The following is a 19,644-nucleotide window of genomic DNA, read 5'->3' as shown; positions in this document are numbered from 1 at the left end:
AAACCTATCAATAAAACAAAATATGAAAAGAAGTTACGTGTAGATTTTTTTAAAGGTAGCCAGAGATGATACCAATTTAGTTAAGCCAAGGATGATACCGGATTGTTCATGTCCGCAAAAGCATCTTTGATCTTATCTTTGCTTTGCAAAAAGTACCAAAACAGCAGTTCAACATAGAATCATTCTCAACAACAACAGGAATGCATTTTCTCGGGTTCTAGTTGGGTTGTTTGATTGAGAATTTCCCGAAACATTCTTTCAGCCCCTCTCAAAAAAAATTATCTCAATCAAGTAAACTAAAAGGTGTCGATATTTAAACTGTGAACTGTATGAATATTTTTGCAGCGGTGCCTAGGACTTTCAAATGACATGTTCAGAAACAAAGGAAGGAGACGTTCTAACCCAAAAATATTTGAAATCAGGAATTTTTTAATTAACTTTCGTCAATTATACGAATTTAGCCCATCTGTAAATATCAATGCCCGTCAAATTTGCAAATAAATTCCACAAAAATCAGTTCTTGCAAAAATTTATTCCCTTGAACCCTTGGTAGGCGAAAGACTTGAAAGTGAAGTAAAACTTACATCTATGGTCCATAAAAGGGGAAAAGCCCTTGGCCCCCTCTTTTTGCTAGCTTTGGCCCCCCCAACTTTCAAATTCGTGCGGTAGGCCCTGATTAACACTGATCCCTTACTTGCATCTATATCCAAATGTTCTTTTACAAATCTTCTTCTGATACATTTTCTCTAAAACAAATTTGAAAACATCAGCCATGAGAAAGATTGAGATGATACACTCATTTGAATACATCAGTTTTGATACTAAGGTTGAACTTGACTGTGTCTCTGTTTTAATTCATACACACAGATTTATATTTTTGCGTAACAATTAATCACCAAAAGGTCATGTTACAGTAAGGAGTCAAACATATTTTTGTCGCTAATAAGAAAGTTGGTTGTGTTTTTCTACAGTGCCATGGCAGGAGCACCGGCCTCTGCATGACTTAGTGAATCAGTAGTTTTTTTAGAAAGTTTATAAAAAAAACTATTTTCAAATCATTTTAATTTCTGAGAAAAGGTATACTTTGGCCGGAAGGGCTTCAGTGCAGAGGGAGGAGGGGAACAAAAGGCGAAGAAAATAGGCAAAGTGCCAATACAAAAGGCAATGCGCAATTTACAATGCTAAATATATTTGTATTACTTCTTTCCATACAACTTTACTTTTGTACATCTTTATTTGGTTGATGAAATAGGCAGGAATCAACCTCAGGTGACACAAACGCTTATAAATTGCAGCTGATGCTGTGCAAACAATAGAGTGATTTTGTGTTTTGAGAAAAATCTGAATTTCTTTTGAAAATCCTTTGAAAAGTCCCCGAGTCTTCTTTCTGCAAGCAATGCCACTTCAACACGAACTAAAGAAGTCCTTGCAATAGGAAAAGTGGAAGAGATAACTAACAAAAAACAAGGACCAAATATACTCAGTAAGTCTGAACGATACAATCGATGTCCGTGGATGTTTATAAATTACATATTCTCGCTACTTTACAAATTATGTACAGAAGAGGCCTGTCGAATTAATTGAATACAAATTTAATGTCGTAAAATTCGAAATTCGTTTGGATTTTTCAAACGATTAGTATGAAGTGTGTGTTTATTTACAGGGCAGTTTCTCGACGTGATTTATCCACTGGGCATATCAGCAAATTTTATCAGCACACATTGAAACCTTTTCTATCTTTTTCTGTTTCTAATACTTTGATTTGTATTTCTTTAGAAATTTATTTTACTGTTTTTTTTATCTATTTATTAGAACAAAGTAATTCTGTGTTAAAATCTGCAGGAGTTTCAAGTTGTAATCAATATTTGTTCTATACATGTTGCATGTCAGGTGTCAGTATGGAAATATTTAATATTTTTTGTTATATGTCAATTATTTAGCTAGCTTTGTTTCGTATTGCTAAATGGTGTATTTGTACCTTGAAAGTCCTAAGGGGGAATTTAGGTGAGGGTAACATCAAAGCCATGTTTGTTGAATATTTCATGAACAATTATAAAAATCAGGGTCATCTTGTAGCCTAGCGATGCACAGGTGCATCATCTTTGAGTTAAGGGCACTGACTGGGTCGAGCTACAATGAATGATTCAACATTGTTTACTAAAGTTTCCGTAGCCCCAAGACCCTTTCCGGCTAAGCTTGATACCTCGGTCGTTGCCCCCTTCCCCAACCGCTCCAAGCTCTTGGCTGCAGCATACAGGTGGGGTAACGGTTTGAAAATTAGTGTCTTATTCTTGGTGAATGCAAAAATCTATAAATCATTCAATATGTTAGTTTCCGTAACTTAAAGAGCATTTAACAAACTAAAACAAGGGGTCTAATGTGACTATGGCACAATTACACTGTCCCTAGATGGCAAAGTTTGCAATTGTCTGCCCCTGTCCGCCTGCTACTAGCTTGCAAGATGGCTTCTAAATAAAGTTTCGCTTTACTTATTTTATCTTCGACATATTTTTCGATAAAAAACTTTTAAAGGAATATTTTCCAGTACCCTGCTTCCGAGTTTCTACGGCAGTATTTCGATCTGTCCTGATTTGTTTTACAACTCCATTAAAAATAGTGTCAACGTTATTTGTGGCGACCGATATCTCCGCAAAAGAGCAGGCATTTTGTCCAGCAAATTGATCTGCTGTATCACTTTTGACCTTTCTTCCCTGCTCCATCTCCATCTTGTTGGCGATGAGTATCATGGGGTAATGCTTTGATGTGAATGCGATTGCATCCTTGATCGACTTCACGATTCGCGTGGCATATTTGAAGCTTTCAATCGAGGTTATTGAGTACACGATGGCGAATGCATCTGCCGTATCTGCAAAATTATCCCACTCCTGCAAGGAAAAAGAGATGAGCTTAGAAATACTTGACAAAAATGAAACTTTTTGAATTATCGAATCAAAATCTACGATTAAAGCTTGCAATCAAACATTATAAGGCGACTGGGATGTGGCTGGTAGTCGCTGGTACAAGATAAGGCTTGCCCCAGGCCCTTGCCTCCTGTCTATATAGCAGAAACCCCTATGTTAATTAACAAGGGGATAACGAGATGACTTAAAGCACGAATAACGAAACTGGCCATGGTCTTTTGCTCTCTCTAACCATAAATGACCCTTCAATCGCACACCTTCACCATTTCTCAAACAAGAAAAAGATGTCATAGTGAATGCTAGGGCCGATAGATTAAAGTTCGGAAGGGTAATCCATTATCATGGAAACAAATCTGTTTTTTGCTGCTGCAATAAATTGGCCTTGAAAAAGCCAGTTCTGACCGACGTCAAACGTGATATAACTGTCCAATGTCAAGCTGCGACTTTATAAGAAGTAAGTTTCACGTTGAGACTAAATAAGCCTTTCTGCTTAAATCAATGTATGTTTACTTCTTATTTGAATGGTTTAAGAAGGCGCTGATTAATTTTAAAAGCCAATTAAAGACAATAACAGTCGCTACCCTGCCTTGCATGTTAACTATTCAAAAGTACTAAGCTTTATCGTCTTCAAAGTTCATTAAACTGAATACTTCTCATCAAAAACTTTACCTGGAAAACGAAGCAACTTCTTTCTCCTAGGCAGATCAGCGCTTCCTTATAAATCAATGCAAACATGAAAGAAAAACAGCTAGAAGGAAATTGTGTCTACCAGGAAGAAAGCATTTGTGCACGTATACACAGAATAGAAATGACGTCATTTGTATTCTGCGACGTATACTGACCTTATTAACAGTGTCCCATAACTTTATTTGTACGTTTTCGCCATCGACGTCAATTATTTTCTCATAACTCCTTTCTAAAAACGTAAACATGAAAACATTCTAATCATTGTCATTTCCCAAGTACTCATTTTTATCAAGTTGAAGAATATCAAATAGAGAAACAGCTACAACATAGCCCATGAAGACATTGCCCAAACAGCGTTTGCAAAAGACGCAAGGTTTAATTTAAGGTGCAGTGATGACCAATTTGTGCAGTGATGAATTGAAAAATGTGCAGTGATGAATTACTTCACTTTTCAGTTTTCCAAATACTACTGATTTGGATGTTTTCAGACTAAAGATAAATGAATACAAACTATAATCAAGAGTCAAATGAGATAATAGAATCAACCTACGTGTGAAACTCAACTAAAACCAGCTTTAAAAAAAATGATATAATGTAGAAAAAATTCCGTTATCAAGTTTGCTACTCTGTTTTCTTTTGGCCACGTTTGATATGTTTTGGTAAGATTTATAATAATCAGTGGCAGCTGTAGTTAGGCCAAATTACACTGAAAACGTCCCTGAAAACAATGTAAAACGTTTCTGGTCCATTCAAAAGTGGTCCAGTCAAAACTTAGCCACACCCTTAGCCACACCCTATTGGCCCCAAAAATCTGCGTTTTACGCTGTTTTGTGCAGTGATGAAAATTCCTTAAATTAATGCCTGCAAAAGAAATAGAGAAACCTACCGAGTTTTGGGTCGTATTCGTGAAGATATCTTCTCGTGACAAAGCGGACTGCCAAAGCTAAAATGCAATAAGTAGAAGATTTGAAAACTTTGTTTAGAAAATCAATACAAACTAGGTTGAATAAATGCATGCTGTTCTTAAACTCGTTTAGTCCAACGAAACGATCAAACAGAACTCCGCCCAACAAAGCGAATTTACTTGCCGCAATCACTCACGGGAAAACGATTTTGACTAAAGGCTTACTCAGCTATCTACACAATAGATCCCTCTATTACAAGCCCGTTTTATTACAAACTTTCCGCTTTGACAAACTGAAGGTTCCGGTCACTTGGATTCTAAAATAATTCTATTAGACAGGGAAATTTCGTGAGCAATCTAGCAAACAGGATAACCGGTATTTTTTCTTTTGATATGTGATTCTGGTGGGTCTTTGACTCAAAATCTGTCAGGGGTCCATGAAAAATAAGCGAGAGAAGACATGGTAAAGGTTCTGCACTCGTTTGATGACGTCATTTTCGCAATATTTTAAGAGGTCATATCTTTTGGCAGGTTTATTTAACAATATAGATTTCTGATGATTTTTTTTCATTTTTTAATGTTCTTTCATTGGTTTTAAGATTAGGTGAAAAATCTTCGATGACCGGGAACAATGAAATGACAGATCACGTGCCCACCATTCCCCCAATTTTAGGGCCCCCGGCGGATTTTGAGTTAAAGAGCCACCAGGATCACATATCAAAAGAAAAAATCTCGCTTACCCTGTTTGCTAGATTGCTAACGAAATTTCCCTGTCTATATTGTAAACATGCCATGGATAACAAACCCTCGGTATCCACAGCTCTCGTTATTATGAGCAAGATTTTTGTTCTCATCCAACCCAAGAGGAAGGTCCAAGTAGTATTACGCTGACCTGTTTGTGCTTAGAATTATTCAAAACTTTTCCCTCTCCCTGTTGCAATATTTGCTGTTGTTTTTGTTTTACGGCGATCTTGTGGCTTAAAACATATCATGCCGTCATTTTGAATACGAAGAGGTGAAAAAATACTGATGGGATAAATAAAATTGTGCTGTAATTAATGTTTTTAATGCCCCAACTCAACATTTTAGAAAAATCTTCTTCAAATACTTCATGTTTGCATTCTCTTAGATTTAGGTACTTGAAATCCAAACGAAATACTTCAAAGATCCTGTTTTGAGTAGGATTTTGAAAGGCAACGTAGTATTTCCAGCCAAAGAGGAAGCTATTAGCCTTAGAGTTTACTAGTTTGCAACAAATAAACTTTGTTTATATAATTCCTTGTTTTGCTATAGACATAAATTGAAGTTGATCTGAAAATGCGGTGATAAACTAAAGGCAGTGATTCGTCATTTCAAAGATACTTGGTACATATTTTCCCACAGGGCTACAAAAGGATACAATGTTTGCTTTTTTCTTAAGACATTTGAATTAAGCCGAAGAGCAAAAGATTTAAGTTGGGATAAAAATAGTCTCTTTGCTTGGATTTAGAAGAAAATTCAAGAGGCAAGTAATATCACATTTCTCCTATCAGCATAAAATAGGAACCTGTTTGCAATGCAAGAATTTAACACCAACAATCATGTCAAGGTAAACTTGCAAAGTCAAAACGTGAATGCAAATACCTACAGATTATTTTGACAGAAGAATTATGAACTCCATGCTTTGTGCAAATCCTCCCTAGTGAGTTGATCTTGGAAAGGTTTAGGACCTTCAGTGACACGGAGAAGGCAGTCAACAACACAAAAAGGGGATTTATAGAGGCACAAAAGCAGACTAGTAACAGGATAAGACAGGGATAATTATAAGCTCCGTTAAAACTGTTTGGAATTCAAATCGAGCTGAAATAACGTTTGGGCACTGTATGCGGTGATTGTCATGGCTCTCTCTACAAGGTGGCCCCATGCTTAAGCCCCCGTTTGCATTTTATAAGAGAACATACGACAAACCAACAAACAAACAGCACCTATCTAAGTAGGTATCAATTCACTTTGCAGGAAACTAATTCCAAAAAATGAAATCAATTTGTCTGCACTATTAAATTCCATTTTTGCGTACTCCCATTTTTGGCCTACGTGCGAAAAAGCTCGAATTAGGTATGTCCTAGGCAAGAGCACTTTTTGTCAAAATGACCTTACAGTGCCGTCGGAACTACAGTTTGACAATTATTGGGGGGCTCCAGCCCCCCCCAGTCCCTCCCGGTTCCGACGGGCCTGCCTTATGCCATAGAATAGTGCAGAAGTTCAAAATGCAAAGATGCATGGTGTTAGTATGGCATCGAACAAAGGCAATGTTCTCACCGATGTGCTGCATATGGTGTGAAATTACTTGACCATGAAACTCACAAAAATTATTTAGCAAAATAATTCGTTCCTTTAAATCCACAACAGAATACTTCAACATCTACGTGATTTCTCTTTAGCTTTTTGCATAATACCTTTTTAATCGTTAAAAGGCGATTGATACCTCATAGAGCTGACGAAATCCTTCCATCAAAACTGGTTTTCTTTTCTTTCAGAAAAACGACTAGATAATACCTGTTTTCTATTATTAAATTTCGATGCTTATTTTTGCTTCAGACTCAGGATTGAAGCCAAACAAAAACTGAACCGCTTATAATTGAAGGAGGTGACAAAACAGTTTTACAACAATAAAAAACGGTATTGACCAAAACAAAAGACTGTTTGTAATCATTTCTATTCTATGTTGGTAAACCTTGACTTGCAGCAGCTTTAGGCAATGACGTGCAAATCCATTTGATTTCTATGTAAGAAAGAGTTTGTCGATTGGATTATTGCTCGTATGCTTTGCATGTTTACATAACCTTTGCTTATTTCTATCGCCAAATCTTTTGCTTTAGAACAGATTCTATTAGCTTCATGAAAGTTAATATTCGATGTTATTAATTTAATCATTGCAGCCATCACATTGCTGAGATTCGTTCAAAGGAAAGCCTGAGGCTCAATGGCAGATTTTTTAAGGGCCAAGACAAGGCTGTGCATTTATAAGTAGACAAAAATTCACCCTAAGCAAGGGGGCACTTCTGGTAAGTGGCGATTATCAGGGGCAAGATGAGGAAAACGGGGCATCAATGATAATTTACAGGAAGACTGTGAAGACAGGAAGTCTTCTCTATGAGGATGACAACTACCATGCATTGAAGGGTATAAATAGTATCAAAGTTATAAATTACTGAATAAAATTTGTATCTGTAAACAAAATTGATTATAAAACAGCAAAAGATAAAACTGCCTGTCTATGTCTGCAGTATTTGGCATCGTAGTTATCAAGCACTAGTGCCCTCATGCCCTTGAACGTTTTGCGAAGAAATGCTACTTTTACTGAAAATTCTTTGATGGGCACAGGTTCATATTGGGGGGGGGGGGGCTGAATCATATCTTTGGGGGCTTAGTACCGCAACACGTGGCATATATGAACCCGTAGGAAGCAGAAAAGACGTGATATATTTGTTTCACCCTCTCATGGGCTGCATTTTCTGCCACAAAATGAGATTTCTGCTGGAGAATTTTCAAGCATCTAGTTGCTTCAAGGACTGGGGTGAAATCAGTTGACAGCGATTCAAACAAAATTACGTATACATTACATCATATCATCAGTGGCCCAAAGATGCAAAGAAACGTACAACGAAACTAGAGTTATTCAAGTATTGCAAGATTGCTGCCCAATTCTTTGGACAATATTTTAAACAACGGCTCAAAGTCCCCGCTTTCCACTGATTTGCTTGAGGGTAGTTGTGGCATGTTTTCTCTAGTTCCTTGCGTTATATAATATCCGAATCTCATTAGAAATTTCTAGGAAGTTTCTTTTTATAACTTTACCACACACAGTTTGTGGGTCTCTATAAAAAGTGTTTAATATGCATCACCTTTTCATTACTTTCATAGCTGTTGCAGTCGGTAATTTATGCCTTTAATTTTCTTATTTGTCTTGTTTAGTTTGTATGCCGTATGGATCTGCAGTAATTAAGGTGGCCGGCTACTGTCACTATAAAAACTATGTCGTTCTACTTTAAAACAATGTTATGTGTGAACCGTTTAAGATATGAAGTCGAAATTTTCTAGGTATGTAGATCGAAGATTGTAAAATATAAATATGTCTCTATTTTTTGAAAAGATTTGTTATTTAGACGGGGGTAATGTCAGGACAAAAATATGTTAAAACTGGTCTGCAGAATATATCTCAAGAACCACAAAAGATATTATTCCCAAATAAAATGGAAAATGTTACTTTGTCAACTCTTTGTGAAATGACTGTATTAAAATTCAACAATTTCAAAGACGGGGGTTGATACCTTAAAAAAACTGTTTTTACAGAATACCTCATTTCAGCAGTAGTAAAGAAGTAATTCAAAACAGTCATGTCATAAAGCTTCAAAAAATACACATTGTGTCAAAAATTCAGCATGATACCTTAATCTAATCAAAAGATAGAGTCTGCAGAGTAACGGCAGAATGCAAAAATCAAGTTTTGAGAAAACTTGCCTTAAAGTTAGTAGAACACCTTTTAGCAATATAAAAGATTCTTTGTTACTGGATACCTAGATACTGGCTAAGTGGAACTGTATTATGTCAGTTTTATCAAAATTTATAAAAAATAAGACTTTAATAAATGAATTTTATTGTCTAATTGTTTGGCAAAAACAAGATGGGGGGTCGCTACTGTAATGTTACTGTAATGTCTCTACTTTAACTAACAAAATATTTTTCTCATCAATAAATTTTATCTCAGGCTCAACAGTCTCACTTTGCTGATAAATAATTTCAAATCCTTTATGCAGATCTAATTCTGGTGTTTTGTGAAGACCAAATGCACCAGAAATGTAGCTTGTTGCCTTTTCAACAGCACCTTTTCTCTTTGCTCTTAGTTTTCTTCGCTGTAGTCGGGCCTTTGATGAAACTTTTTTTGCAGCATTTTTCAGCCTTTTTGAATCCATGTCCCTCAATATAATTAAGGAATTGGATGTTGATTTAATCTTTGATTCATTCAAGATTTCCTCCAGAGAAGCTGCTCCAGTATTGAATTCGCAAACTGTTTCACCGACAGCTAGCAGCAATTTCTGCCTCCCACAAAACTTTCGTTTGGGACATTTGCTCCAAAGAATGCCATTTATGGATTCGTTTTGATTTTGTGTTAAACCAAGCAAACATCTGTCCAGCAATGCATCAGCAGACAATCTGTGGAAAATTGGCTTCAATTCTTCATAGAATGCAGATGGTAGTCTTTTATCATTAGCATAATATTCCCTTTGACTCCAGAATTTGCACCAACTTGATGAATCTTTTGGGCAATTTTCATGCTGCTGGTCAAGAGAAAGAGTGTCATCTTTTACCATATGCTTCAGAATGGCCAAAATGTCTTTCTTCATGCTTTCTTTCAAGCCAGAATTATTTCTTATTGCTTGGCCAAAAAAATTCTGCATTCTATCGATGACTTTGTCAGTCAGGCGACCTTTTCCACCAACTGTTTTTCCATCTTTTAACTTTTTGCCCTTCATTGTTACTTTATACTTGCGTAGAGCTGTGCCAAGTCTCTTTTGAATATGCCCTACACATTCTTCTTTGGTTACAATATACTGGTCACCATATTTCTTGTAGCATTCCTCCTTTACATTTCCAAAACAGTCTGTGTCACCATCACCAACAAAAGTGCCATATTTTAAGGACCTTGTTTCTATTGAGCGCAGAAACATATCCACTGCACTTGCTGTCTCCATGCTATCAGAAGAGCCTTGGTGATTTATACAGCACTTACTGGTATGGCTAGCCAACCAGTCTTGATAAAACTTGCTATTTTTATTATCCTTCTCGTGATAAACACATTCTTGGCAATATTTTGTTCTGACTTCATAATCAAGAACCTCTCCTGTTCTCACTGATAAAATAAAGACAACTCCATTCTTGGAAGAATGTCCTCTTCGTTGCCAAGTACCATCAACAGTGACAGCTACATTGGCAATAATTTGGCCCTCTGAAAACTCTTCAATATTTGATGGGTCTTCCTCCTTTGTTATTTGCACAAGCTTAGCTGCTGCATCCATCATTTTTCTTTCAGCTAATCTCTGGGCATTGCCAGAAAGATCCCTGATAATTTTATCATAAGGCTTATGATGTATGGGCTTTGGTAGGTCTAAAGAAGCACAAAGTCTTGTTAGTCCAGCATGACCAAGCCCTTGAGATGATGTGCCATGTGCGGACCTTACATTGACCTCAAAAGGCTTATGAGCTCCACTCTTTGAGCTGGTAGAAAAGTTAGACTTGCTTGAGCATAGGTTGCACTGGATGACAAGCTTCTGTGCTAACCCTTTTCTTTCTGCTTTAACTTCCAGCAAAGAAAGTCTGCTTTTGGGGCTCTTACAATTGTTACAAATAGCAGCACTTTGAATGCATTCATTGAGATTGTTTAAAGACATAAGAGAGTAACCTTTCGCCATCTCAGTTTTTCCTGACTTTGACAATCCAATTTCTGCGGCCCGTTTTCTAGTCAAAAGGCTTTTCTTTATTGGACTCATTTTCATGAAATATGAATTGAGAAGTTTCTTCTTAGAAACATTTTCCACTCGTTTGAATATCTTTTTGTGTTGTTTTGGGCTAGAGCATTGTCCTTCTACAATCTCTGTTTCGCATTCCGTTTGATGGGAAGGTCCGGGCCTAGCCTCAGTTCTATCGTTTGCATCATCAGTTCTTGATTTATCTCTGAAAATATTTGCGTTGCAAACCTTTCTCTTCTTTGCCTTTCTCCTAGCAATCACACGAGTCTTCATTTTTCTTTTCGATATCTTCGAATTTATCACAACGCCTGAGAAACACCGCAATTAAGCTTTCGTGGAGAACAGGTATAAAAAAGTGATAAACTAGGACAGATTTAGCTACTTCAAGCCTGTCTTTGGAAAACCTCGTATATGGAAAACCTCCTATTCATAAGGGCACTTGAAATTGTAGGAAAGCGACAGACAATCCTGGGGTAAAATAAAGATTTATATCCCTAGCAACGGAAAAACATGGTTGCTAAGGATATTGATGTTTATTCCTCCACGGAATGCAAGGGTTTTACCTCCAAAAACTTCATATATTGCAAAAATATTTCTCGAAAGGGTTCTTTAATAGTTAAAGAAGCAGACTATTAAAAAAAATTTTTTTTTGAAACATATTATGTTCCCAGCAAAATGACTGTAGCCGGCTACCTTAAGGATTTGTAAAGTCCCCACCGCACGATGTTTTGCGGATTATCTGCACTCAGACAATCTAAATCAAGTGGGGATTAACACCGAAATGTCGGCATGCAGATAGGGGTGGGTTTTTTTATCAACATTGGTGGGTGAATGTTTTGTTGTGACATTTTATGAATGTCTCAAATGTCGCCCTATTGAAGCAAACATTTCGGAGAGTTGATTTCTAGAACTTCAGAGAAACTCCACAGGAAGCTTTCAAATGTATCGATAGAATTGCAATTTGGCCTAAGCCAAAAAATCAATTCTGCCGTATTAAAGGTTAACATCTTGTTTATCTATGTATGTTCCATGTTTATTTTTCAGATACATTACATCAAAATGGCTTACTAATTTTGAGGACAGATTCTCATACCTCATCGTTATATCGCGATCAAGATTGAACATTCGCTCTACTTGATCAAAAACATTTCACTGCTGTAAAATGCGAGAATGGTGACGGGAGCTGGTGAGGGGGGTAGGGGTTGTGGGGGCAATTGGGTAACGTCGCTTTCCTCGAAAGTTCGCATTATGCAACATTTGGTCATAACCCAAGTAGATCTTGTTCATAGCACGGCTGTTATCCCTGTTCTATGCAACTGCTTGTAGGTTGAATCATTTTCTCGAAAAACAAGTTTAAATGCAACCTGTTGGTACACTCATTACGTATTACACGAGCTTCAGTTCCTTTTATCTTTGCGGATCGTAAGGAATGCGTCTTGGAACATCTCCCAGGAAACAAGATGTCCACCTTCGTGCAATGGATGGGTACAGTAAGTAGCACACTGAAGGGAAACGGAGTTAAATAATAGCCAACATTCACGATTTCGAACCTAGCATCGTCTTCTGGTTTCGGTAGTGGAAATCAGAGGGAAAAATTCGACATCAATCTTTGAAGGATTTGACATACCTGATTATAATTGCCTACTTATGTCAATCCGTTTGGTAATCCTAAAATCCTCTTAACAAATCGCGGTTATTCGATGTAACCGCACACATTTACTGCAATGTGTGTGTTGTGAAAAGGAGAACTGCAATGGGAAAATTCTATTTAATTTTGACTGTATTTTGCTTCGACAGTTCTGCATAAGACAATAGGGCATAACACTCCAGGCTCGCAGTTAGTAAGAAGCGAGGCCAGAGTCGCAAACAAATTACCATTATCCTAATCTCCATTGGCGATTAACCAAAGCAATCACAGTGATTCTTTTTACATTATTAAGCTTCCCTGTAATAATTTAATTAAACTGATGTTTAAAAAATATTGCCGCACAGTACAATACAGCGGGGAGAGGTTTCTGCCACAATAAACAACAGCGTTGCTATTTTCAAGAATATTTTTTATTTTGCGAGTTATTCAACAGTGAATTGTTGATTGTGCCTAGCGAACTGTTCTCGTAACTAAGAGGGAATGAAGTGAGTAGGCAGGAACGGAGAAACACAAACAGCCAAAGTTGTTGTGCAAAAGTTTTGATGGCTACATATGTGCGAATTTTGTTATAGAAATAGTGCCGTGATAACTAGGGGCTCTCAGGAAAATTATTTAGAAAACCATAAATCGAAGTAACATTTGACGAGATTTTGTATCCCCGCTTTTAAACCAACGAGGGTACATTGTAGGAAAATCATTTAAAATGCCAATGGAGCGATTTCTCTGTGAATGGCCACGTCAAATTTCATGAAATAGCCATCTATTCAGTTAAATGAAAAATAAAACTTTGTTTGAAATAAAAGTCTAAGAATCTAGTTAAAGTTTTGAGACCGATGCCAAAGTCTTGGTGTATTTTCTGCAAGTTAAATACCTAAAATGTGAAATGCACATACCTATATTGCAATGTGCACACAATGAAAGATTTTCAAAAATTTCCGGTATGAAAGCAACCGCTGTATGAAGCATTCAAGGGTTCTGAGTAGATCGAAAGTCATACCTGTTTTGCCGACACCCAATGAGCCGAGTAAAACAATATTGAATTCAGGTGGAGCCTGTTCACTTGCAGCTTTTTTCCTTCGAAAACTCGGCGAACGCGCTATTTTTGAGGAGCCCCCATTGTCGGCAGTCAATAAACCTTTGCTAGGGGCTTCTTCAACACTTATCGATGGTACTTGCTTCTTTTCTGTGGAATCAATTTTCTTGTGATCCGAGTTATTGTTGGTGCCATTTGATGTGCTATGTTCCGGCGTAACATATATCCCCGGCAGAGTTTTGTATCTATCCCTGTTTTTCTTTTTGCTTTTTTTGCCAACAGTTTCGAAAACCAGCTCTGAAAAGGCACTCTCACTCAAGTTTCGCTCACTGCCGAACTTCATTGAGTTCTGCATCAGGGAATGCGATGGATCTAACAAAAGTTCCGTAGCAGCTGATTCCCTTCCATGCCCGCGTCTCATATTCACTTGTTTGCCCGTTAACGCCTCTTATTTCCTCTTTTACTTCTTTTATGAAGCAGAGACATTTGCCCAGTCACACAGCATTCAGAACGCAAGTTTTAATAAACAAATTCTCCGCGATCTTTGCTCTACGTGAAGTATTTCTGTCCACAATTTCAGTTTTGTTGAGTAAAGTAAAGCACAATAGCACTGTGGATACTCACGATGTTGTTGTAAAAAGAAACACAAGTTCATTATTTGGTATATGATCCTTCCTTTTATGTAAAGACGGCTTAACGCAAAACGTATATTGGTCAGGAAGAATCGGTCCCCAGCCCTCAGCCTTGCCCTCTGTCCGTAGCGACTATAATTGTATTATGGTTAATGCTTTTCAAGGAACAAAAAAGCTATTTTATGATAAACGCCAATTGAGAAACATTACAAGACATATTTCCTACGATTTTCAATGCCAATTTGAGCAAAAACCGAAAATACTGAATCCTTCTTCTTTAAAATTTCAAAATCGGCGGCTCTGAGAGTCTCTGCAACTGTTGACCAGGCAAAATTCTGAATGCTCTAACAACAAACCATTGTTATCATAAGAAAACTTGTACCTACTATTACCTCTATTAGTTCAAAGAATATTTAATTCACATTCCATGACGTCCATGATATTTTTACTGTGAAATGACCGCACTGGGGCCGCCGGGGCTTAAGGCCGAAATGCCGGTCACCTGCACTTCTCATTGCCGTCCTCTAAAGAAACTAGCAGCTCATGATTTGCTTGCGTACATTATCGCTTATCTGTAGCGAAATGTTGCAATTGTTTGTTAGGGCTATTTTCGATTAGTAATGATTCACAATCATTCACAAAGGAGAACTAACACCAACTGGAAAGGTCGTATTCAGCTATCGCATGTTGATGTGATCTCATCATAATACGTTCCCATAAACCCATTATGCCTAGAATGAAGATAAAAGTTTACTCAAAGATGTAGCAAACGATTCCCTAGAAAAAACGGATGAGCCTGAATTGGGGGTACGGCGGCACTACAGCCAGTGCCTGAATTGAGGTTTTGGGGACACTGCAGCCCATTTTAAAGATAAAACAATAAAACAATAAAACAATATAGCTTCACTCCTGGGAGCAGGTCTTACAATTTCCACTGACACCAACGAACATTTTCTCAAATGACTTTTTTTCTCAAATGTCTTGGTCTTCCACACTGATCGACAGGCATTCCCCAGGCCAATAAACTCGAGTATCTGAGGAGTTTTGTCGTTGGATCTTCACCGAACTAATAAATTCATTTGCAGAAGAAACCATCCAATGAAAGCAGCTTTAAGAAAACAATCTTTGATTGCCAATAGAACTGTCAGCAAACTTCTCACTTCCCTTAACAGATAGCTTAGAGTACTTTACGGAAGATTCTGTGGTACTAAAGCTACAAAGATCAAATGCGATAAACATCCAAAGCTATTATTTATGGTAGCAAAATTCTCAATAACGATGCTATCGCTGATGTCCTTGATATAGAAATCCTAGACACTAGATAACTGCTACGATGCAACTTCCCAGTTAACGTGGAAGGAGCAACCGTTGCTTCTGATGGACTTTCAGCACATGATATGACAAAGGCTATGAATTAGCTTTAGACTACTAAAAGTTTTGTCATTGATAAAATCCAAATTTGTTTTCTCGACTTTTTATGCCGTATATACGTCAAAATATGGGGTTCAAAGCTTCTTTGGTTTCAAACTTATCTTTCGGACAGGAATCGATTTTGTAGGCTTAATAGGGCTTACTCCCAGATAAAAGCGGTTGCCACTGGTGTCCCTCAAGGTTCATGCCCTGGTCCTCTTTTATTTGTTGTCTACATCAATCAATGATCTGCCAAAAGCCATTAATTATGTTCTGTTGCGATATAAGAAAGCATCAAGCTAGGGAGTATGTTACCTGTGTAGCTTCAATGCACCTCAAAAACTCTCAATTGTGTTAGGCGAAAAGATGACACTGTAGTGGGCATATTCGCAAAAAATGAATTTACTAGGAATATTCTGCGTTTTGCATCGTTACCAGCTTTTTTTGCCTTTTAATACCAGCTGACTTCAAAATACCGTTACCATCAAACTTCGCAAATTTCACCAATTTTGTTATGGTTCTGCGAAACATCTGAGCAATATCAAGTTTAGGTATGGAATTCTGTCGGCCAGAATGATGGAAATGATCCATTCAATTTATTTTTGCACTGGGACATTATTGAGCAGATCAATCTTCCTCGACAACTTGCTTTGTTTCCAGTTTGAAGTTGGGTTTAAATAAGTAGTAATAAAAGTTATTTCAATTCAAAGCATGTCAGTTATTGCAGTGCGTTGTATATACCCCTTACTATGGAGTTTTTTAAGGATACGCTCCGAGAAATTTTCGGTCAACAATCGACCGTAAAGCTATTTTGGTAGACATGTTGGGAGGGGCGGGATCCAGGGTAACAGCTCCCGGTACATCAGTATAATGAAAAGAGCTTACCTCATACAACTAGACAGCCACCCACAAGAAACCTTGACGTTTGTTAAAATTGAACCACACGCTCCTTTGCGTTTTAGTTGCGGTGCCAAATATAGTTAAAAGTTAAACAAAGTAGAGATGAAAAAATCAGATTGTATCGGGTTGAAATTCAAACACATTGAAAATGCGTGGGTTCTGTTTGGCTTAGTTCTCCATTTTTAACAACATAAGAACTATTCCTTTATCAAAGGAAATTGAGACATGATCATAGAATTAAACGACTCCAAACCACAAGACACCTATTTATACACATGATTATCTGATACTCAAATCTGTTCTCACACTCCTGTCAGGGCTGTCGGGGAAGGGTCCTGTCGAGAAGGCTACAAAATTCGTTTTAAAACAGGGCCTACGCCAAGAAGTTTAAAGTAGGGGGGCTTAGGCTAACGAAAATGGGGAGCAAGGCTTCTTTTACCTTTTATGGCAGCTTCATTCGCTTTGCAAAAAGTGGGGAGGCCTTGGCCACTCCACCCTCCTGTTGCGTGGGCCCTGTACAAAGTAATTTTTAGAATCAATGATACCTCATTAAAAGAAACTTGTACCAATAAACGTTTAATTTTTTCTGACTATCTTTACTGAGTTAAGTTTTCACTACTAAATGTACGAGATCCATAAAATATATTCAAAGAAAACAGCAGGCAAAACTCAAAATCTATACCCGAACTTGCATAGTCTTGAGTAGATAAAAAAACATACAAATTGTATGCATTAATATGCGATAAGAAGAAAATGTATCGGGATTCGAAAGCGCACTTCATTCTTTTGCAAAAAATATTAATAAAAGTAAAGTATATTTTGATTATTGGTAGCAAAATGCTAGTTAACAAATTTTTGATAGTATATAAATAAATAGGAAGTTAAAGTTTTGAATAGGTGAATGGAAAACAGATGGACATTTAAAGAAGTCGTTCGAGGAACATGCAGACAGCCAAGGCAAGCAGAATCCGGTTAAACATACTTTGTATCAAAATTGAAAGGGCCAAAGTATTGGAACAAAAGGGATTTCTGGCAAAGAAACAAACTGTAGGAGAAATACAGACAGTTTGACGACATAATCTTTGGTTTGATTTCTACTCAAGGCCCCTAGGCTTAGGCTCTAAGGGACTGGCCAAGCGGATTAATTAAACCATGGATTTATCAAGTCGTGACAAATCCCTACTGAGATGAAAAATTCTGCTCTTTGATGTGAATTTTGGAATATAAGAGGCATGCATGCACAAAAGATCTCTTGATATTTTAGCTTGAAAGTCATGTTGCTCTAAAAATGCATCTGAGAATATAGCAAGATAACATTTCTTGGTTGAAAGTCGTGGTATCGAGGCTCGACGTAAATTGGTTTATGGTGATCAAATTCGGCAAATCTTCCAAAATGTCAGAATTTAAGTTGCCGTTTTCAGTTCAAATTTTAGTTTAATCTCTTAACACAATTCGAGGCTCATTCAAAGGGTCAAAGAGCAAAAAGTGTATATGGGTGGGGATAAAGGGTTTTTTTGCCAAAAACAAAGGGTAAGTTTATTCGCTGCATGGTTGAGGAGGCTGGCTTGTTCAGAATTTCAAAATAACTGATGCTGTCTCCAAAAGTTCACGTCTTCTCCTATTGAAAGATTCTTTATTACAAGAGGTCTGGGACCAAGAGAACCACGCATCAGCCACATTTTGCAATTAGTGCTATTCGCTGTATAGAATTTAGAGCTGATTCGTTTCTGTTATGAATATTCTTTCTGGGCCTTGAGATTAATTAAAAATCTTAATTTCCCCTAAGGCTTAGGTTGGATGGCCTCAATCAGACTGTTAACTGCAATGACATTAAGACGTGGAAATCTTTAACGGAGACGATGGGTTTTGATTTTCTTGACAAAGGCTTAATGGCAGGAAATTATGTCACGTCAGGACATCAGAACTGGGTGACAAGAGGCCGTGCAGAGTAAAATTTGTAAGTTAATCGATTGATCACAGGAAAGCATGGGAGTTCCGTAGAATGCTTTAATTATTTTTTGTATCACATTCGGTATTCGACGTGTGGCACTAACGACGTGGTAACAAATTAAACAGATAGCGCTAAATTCACCAAAAGAGATTAAGGTTGGTTATGAGCAGCTAGATAAAGTAAGGGCAATTCTGTTAAAGTTTATTAGAGGATAGAATAAGTTATTTTTATTCTGTGACTAGGGGAAGTTTTTGAACAAAGTACTCGATAGACGGCAAACAAATAGCCAGATTGCCTGGACTTTTAACAAGGTTCCATTTATCAGCTAGTGAAACATACTTGGACAGATCGCCCACGGTCTTTCCAAAAAATTAATGAAACTAAATTAGTTTAAATTTCCTTCGGGGCTTCTTTGAATGTTAAAACCAATGAAGCAGCGAGTAACAGCTACGAAAGATACGTGCATCCCTTATAAACCTACAAATGTCCCGTATGTCCTAGGCTAGCTTTCACGTGACAGAAAGTGAAAGCGAGGTCAAACGATAGCAACAAAGGGGGTGATTAACTCTGTTTAAAACAGGGTTCTAAACAACATTTAATGTAAAAAATTTATACCAATTTTGCTTTAAGTTTGACAGTCTTTCTGTACCATAGAAGAGGTCAACATAAAAAAAACTGTGAAGAGCAGAGCAAGGTCTTGTCTGTGTCGTGTAACGCTTTTAGTAGGTATCGCTGGTAGGTAGGTAGGTAGGTAGGTAGGCAGGTAGGAAGGCAGGTAGGTAGGTAGGTAAGTAGGTAGGTAGGTAGGTAGGTAGGTAGGTAGGCAGGTAGGTAGGCAGGTAGGTAGGTAGGTAGGTAGGTACGTAGGTAGGTAGGTAGGTAGGTAGGTAGGTAGGTAGGTAGGTAGGTAGGTAGGTAGGTAGGTAGGTAGGTAGGTAGGTAGGTAGGTAGGTATCACCATCTTTTTCGCAAAAAATCAACGATTTCCCAATATTCTGGTCCCCCGTTACAATTTAGGAAAAAAGAATGGACTTGGCAGAGAGTAGAAAACA

At 37.5% G+C, this 19,644-nt stretch overlaps 1 protein-coding gene across 1 annotated transcript; it reads right to left on the bottom strand.

Moving 5' to 3' along the window:
- Window positions 1-1,211: 1,211 nt before the first annotated feature.
- On the bottom strand, window positions 1,212-14,533 carry LOC135687557 (ras-related protein Rap-1b). The gene is made up of 4 exons (XM_065204148.2): window positions 13,664-14,533; window positions 4,495-4,551; window positions 3,764-3,837; window positions 1,212-2,885 (listed from the first exon to the last, which is right to left on the bottom strand). The coding sequence occupies exons 1-4, from the start codon at window positions 14,118-14,120 to the stop codon at window positions 2,490-2,492; spliced, it is 984 nt and encodes a 327-aa protein (XP_065060220.2). The 5' UTR covers window positions 14,121-14,533; the 3' UTR covers window positions 1,212-2,489.
- Window positions 14,534-19,644: the final 5,111 nt, after the last annotated feature.

Source organism: Rhopilema esculentum, chromosome 11 (genome assembly GCF_057945365.1).
Source record: "Rhopilema esculentum isolate cy_ngs chromosome 11, ASM5794536v1, whole genome shotgun sequence".
Lineage (NCBI taxonomy): Eukaryota > Metazoa > Cnidaria > Scyphozoa > Rhizostomeae > Rhizostomatidae > Rhopilema > Rhopilema esculentum.
The sequence above is the reverse complement of the archived record's forward strand: the minus strand, read 5'-3'. Positions and strand labels throughout refer to the sequence as shown.